General features: G+C 41.6%; 1 protein-coding gene across 1 annotated transcript; it reads left to right on the forward strand.

Moving 5' to 3' along the window:
- The first annotated feature begins 452 nt into the window (after positions 1 to 452).
- On the forward strand, positions 453 to 2,580 carry CYTL1 (cytokine like 1). Its single transcript, XM_009273758.1, has 4 exons — positions 453 to 631; positions 739 to 783; positions 2,158 to 2,286; positions 2,451 to 2,580. Exons 1-4 carry the CDS (start codon positions 488 to 490, stop codon positions 2,532 to 2,534), a joined length of 402 nt encoding a protein of 133 aa, XP_009272033.1. The 5' UTR covers positions 453 to 487; the 3' UTR covers positions 2,535 to 2,580.
- Positions 2,581 to 5,441: the final 2,861 nt, after the last annotated feature.

The raw sequence follows: 5,441 nt of genomic DNA on the forward strand, positions 1-5,441 counted from the left end.
TAAGACACCAGTCCTGGAAGGATTTCTCTCTATCTGCAGCCTATGTAGCCCCACAGCTTTACATTATGTTCTCGAGAAAGAGGCGTATGTGCCAAAGCACATACAGGATCAGGGCCTACGACACTTTGATAACCCTATGATGTTTCTTACACATATTTCTGTTGCTTGAGGTGCTCACTAAGTTGTTTTCTTTCTGGAATGAAAAGTGCCAGTAGTGTTTGGTTTTGTTACCTTCATTCCCTCCTCTCCCTGCTCCGGGCAGGAAAGCGCTAGCAGCTCTGACTCATAGATTGGCAGGAAATTTAAAACGACAGCAAGCTGCTGCTCAGACCACCCCCAGACGTTTTTTTTTTCCCCATTGATGCAGGAGACTATTTAATTGGGGGCTGACTTGTCAAACTTACTCGTTGACGCTTACCAGTAACTGCCTAACCACTAACGGTGATTTTTTTCCTCCCTTCCTCCTCCTTTGGACAAGCTCCCCACAATGAAGATGCTGCTGAGCCTGATTGCTCTGCTCTCTGCTGCCCTGTTAGCCAACGCAGCCCCTCCAACTTGCTACTCAAGGGTGTTGTCTCTGAGCAAAGAAATCACGGAGTCTTTTAAGGAGTTACAGACCTCCAAAGCTGTGGTGAGTCCACCTAAAAACTGCTCCTGCAAAGACGCTGCAGATTGCTTGCTTTTGACCCAAGTTTCTCTCAAAACAAAATTGCAATGTGTTTTTCTTCTTTCCTGCAGGACTCATGTGTGGAGATGCTGCCTAGGCTGTACTTGGACATACATGTAAGTTTTCACATTTCTTTTTTACCGCTGTGCAGTAAAAGCAGCTAATGAAAAGAGAGGATAACTCTTAAGATTGTACCCCAGAAGAGTGGTTTGAAACTAATTTTAAAAGCTTAATTAACTAGAGAGATGAGTGACCAAAAAAAAATCTCATTTTGAACCTTATTAAAATCCCTATGGAGCTTCTGAGATTTTACTTCTTTAAAAATTCAAAAATGAGGAAATCAGTATTTTGAAGTGATTACCATTTGTACATTATTAATTTATTGTGACAGAGCCTTTTCAGAAGTTAAATATGTGCAAAAAAACTTTGAATAATAGTTTAAAAGAAGAAATGCAGAATGAAATTTCTTCACTTAATAAATCTAAATTTTATATCATGAGTGGCTTCTGGCACTGCAGTTTTAATAAAAAGAAGTGCAGGAATACCTTGCTGGCTTTTCCTGTTCTAAGTAGCCACTTGTTGAATCCAGAAAGAAAAAGTATGCCTGAGGATATGGAAGTGTGATACTGAGAAAGGACAGCAGTAGTCATGTCCCAGCAAAGACAAAATAGCCTTCTGCACACATAGTTTATGCCATAGTGTTCTGCCCTGGGATATCCAACATATTTTGCTCCTTTTCCCAGTGCTCCACTGAGTAACTAAAAAGTAGAAAATAGCAGACAGAGCAAGAGATGTCTGACACATTTTGCCAGAGGCAACTATACCGTCAAGTCTTGCAAGTCAGGATCCTCCAGATCCCAGTCCCAGAGTTGCCAGTGCCTCACTTCATTGCAAAGACCAAGCAATGTGAGTCCAGTGCCTCAGTTTCCCTTACTGTAAAGCAAGAGCTGGGATATTTATTTACCTGCTTCACAAGGACATTGTGAAATTCATGTTGGCTGTGCTTTATTTTGATAACGCAAAGTCTGAGGTAAAAATTACTCCAAAAAAAATTTTGCCTGGTGCTCACAGTATTGCCTATTGTACGGGAACAGAGGAAGCATGTCTGTGAGATCTTGATAATCTGTTCATCAGCTAAATCAGGTGCTGTCTTAAAAGGGAAACAGGGCACCTATTCTGTAGGTAACTCCACCTACTACAGGAGCAGATTTGATTGTATTGGCACTGCTCTCTCCTAAAGCGTGTGGGAAAGAAGCTGGCAGACCAAAACTGCACCTATGCACTTTTCCAAGCACTTATTTGGACCAAACATCTCTGTTATGAAATATCGATGGTGAATTTTCCTAACTGAAGGTTACATAAATTACACATACATAGAGGTGGGAATTCAAGGTTCCCACAGAGGCAGTAAGAATTTTGTAAGTGGTGGATGAGAAACATAAATCTGTATTTGTGCAGGGTTACACATACCTCTTTTGCGTGCTTTGCAGAATTACTGTGTGTTGGGAAAACTCCGTGATTTTGTGGCCTACCCCAGATGTGAGAGAGTGCTTGAAGTGAGTGAGCTGAAGGAAAAAGCCCGGAGCCTGTACACCATCATGATCTCCTACTGCAGAAGGGTAGGTCAAGATGCACCAACAGGGACACAGTCTCTGCTTTTAGCCCCCTCTCTCTCCACCCTGTCCCCTGATGAGCAAAACTGGAGCAGGGCCTGAGCTTCTCAACATTGTGTTATCTTCTGCCTTCCTCCTTATAATGTTAGCGCTCTCTTTTGTTTCTCCAGGACTTGGTGTTCCTCACTGATGACTGTAGCGCTCTGGAAAATCCTATTCTGCCTCCCATTGAGCCCTCCATCATTGAGAGCTAAAATGGAGTCAACCCAAAAGTTGCACCTGGGAAATTTTCAAGGAGACGAAGAGTCAAAATACGTACACACAGTCAACTACCATGTTAACAACGAAGATCTTTTTCAAGCACACTAGCAATATTATCTCAGACCTACCCATTTTTCTCAGCTAACAGGCAGGAAATGAACTGCATGCCTTGCATACCTACTGAGCTGCTAGGGAAACTACCCTTAGAGAGCATTTTTTCATTTGGCAAGGTATGATATTTCAGCTTAGCCAAATGTATAAAGTATGTTTTGTTTAAACGTTAGATACTAGATTTTTTTTACCTTTTTATTAATAACTAGATTCATATAAAGAAAATAATTATGATCAATATTCTATCCTGACTTAGCAGTTCTTCTTTTATTAGATGGGCATGGAAGGGACCATATTTGTTTTTCCTAAAGTGTTTGATAGGAGAAGTATAACTCTGTACTGGCAGATGTCTCTTTACCTGTATAGCTCATATATGTATGATGATAGTTTTTGATGTCAGACTTGTAAGAATAGAGGTGAAAGTAACCTGTCTCTGTGGAAAACTAAATAAAAACAGCCTTCTAACCCAAGATGCTTATGTTACATCATGTCTTTCAAGATCAACCCCAAAGGTGTCATTCTTATAAACTCACTTTTCACAGTCACTTGCAAGTTGTTTTTCACAGCATAAGCCATCTTTAGCTTTGTTTCCATAGCAATGCAAACTTTGCTGTGTCTGCATGATTTGACAATGTAAGTTTCTACTGGGAGAATTTTTCCATACTGCAAACAATTGCTTTGACAAAATTAGTGGATTTTTTTAAAATACTGTTTCTATATTGTGAGAATGTAAGTTGTGAGGCAGTGGCTCAGAAAGCTTATTAAAGGTTTGGACAGATTGTTAAGACACAGCCTGTATACTGAGCTACTGAGATTAATAAAATTTCCAGATAATAGTTCCAGGGTCATGGGTCCCTTCAGTATCTGCAGGACATGAGACGTTCACACCCAGCAGCTCTTTGGTGCCAAGAATAGAAAGGATCTTCCTCGTATTCTTGGAAGTAGCTGCTATTACCCCAGAGTCCCTTCCTTCCCTCTGTGCAAGTGGTTCCTCTCTCTCCTGTATAGTATATGCTGGTCATTCATCTGCAGCACTGCCAACCCCGGTGACTTGGTCAGTGGTCTCACCATGTTTTATAAAAACCCCATCTTCTGTAATCATGGGATTATGTGACAATCGCGGCTCCTCTATCATCCTGTCATCCCAGTGAATATCTGATGGTATTGTCATGGTTTGACTCCAGTCGGCAACTGAGCACCACACAGCTGCTCGCTCACCCTCCCCCCCAGCTGGGATGGGGGAGAGAATCGGAAGAGCAAAAGTCAGAAAACTCGTGGGTTGAGATAAGAACAGTTTAATACTTGAAATATTATAATAATAATAATAATAATAATAATAATAATAATAATAATAATAATAATAATAATAATAATAATATGTAATGGAAAATAAAACAACAAAAGAGAGAGAGAGAATGAAACACACACACACAGAAAAAAAACAGGGAAAGAAAAAAGAACAAGTGATGCACCCACTCATCACCCACCTACTGACACCCAGTCTGTCCCTGAGCAGCGATTGCTGCCACCCAGCCAACTCCCCCCAGTTTATGTACTGAGCATGATGTCACATGGTATGGAATGTCCCTTTGGCCAGTTTGGGTCAGCTGTCCTGGCTGTGCCCCCTCCCAGCTTCTTGTGCCCCTCTTCGCTGGCAGAGTATGGGAAGCTGAAAAGTCCTTGACTTAGTATAAACACTGCTTAGCAACAACTAAAACATCAGTGTGTTATCACATTATTCTCATGCTAAATCCAAAACACAGCACTATGGCAGCTACTAGGAAGAAAATTAACTCTATCCCAGCCAAAACCAGGACAGGTGTAAACCAAAATGATTGACAATTCTTATGGAAATAAGTGAATCATAACATTAATTCAAAGGAAAAAAATGTGCAGGGGGGAAAAAGGGTTTTTTGCTTTATTTTGGAATTGCCGGGTCCTATAGAAACTACTAATCTGATTTTAGCTATAGAAAATTTGACTATCCCATTGAACCACAGAATAAGGGTGGGAAACTCTGAACCCGGGAGAGATACAGAAGGAAGAAGGTAAACAAGTGGTTTTCTTTCCAGTTTGTTTCAATTCTAAGTGTACATTCAAGGAATGTTCCTGTCAGACTTTGTACTTCTCTCCTGAAGATGAGGTCCTCATGTGCTGGACCTACTAATCCTCTAGATGAGCCATTCTGCCCACAGGCAGCTCACAGAGGTTCCACTCAGGTGTCTCTACGGGCATCTGGTAGAGACAGTAGCAAGCTCAGCAATCTGAGCTAGTACCAGGCTGAACTCAAAAACGTGCAACAGCTCAGATAGTCCTACTATCAGAAAAATCATTGCTTAGTTTGCCTTTTAAGTTCCTTCTCCTCTCCAAGCCAGCAACCTCTGTACAAGATCCTAGACACTCTAGAAATACCAATACCATTTTTTCTGCATCACCTGGACATACCCAAGGCCAATTCCTTCAGCAGCAGCCATATCCTGGAACAAGGGCGCCTATTAGCATGATGGCAGGGAGCCTCATGCCCACATAGGGAGTGTGTAAGCACTGGCAGCTCCCTGGCTTAAGGAAAAATGCAGGTGGAGTTGAATCATTTGCTGTCAGACTCTACATTCAAGTTTTTCCTCCCTTGAACCAGGGGCTCAGCCACCGCCTGGGGAAGCAAGCAGTGCTGGGATAACATCAAGGCTTATACACTTCCATACAAGTACCAAAATGACATGACAGCCTCTGCTTTTCATACCTTTATACAAGGACAGCCATGGACATACCTTGCAAGAAAGTGTGGTATG

Source organism: Aptenodytes forsteri, unplaced genomic scaffold (genome assembly GCF_000699145.1).
Source record: "Aptenodytes forsteri isolate BGI_AS27 unplaced genomic scaffold, ASM69914v1 Scaffold111, whole genome shotgun sequence".
In the NCBI taxonomy this organism is placed as follows: Eukaryota; Metazoa; Chordata; class Aves; order Sphenisciformes; family Spheniscidae; genus Aptenodytes; species Aptenodytes forsteri.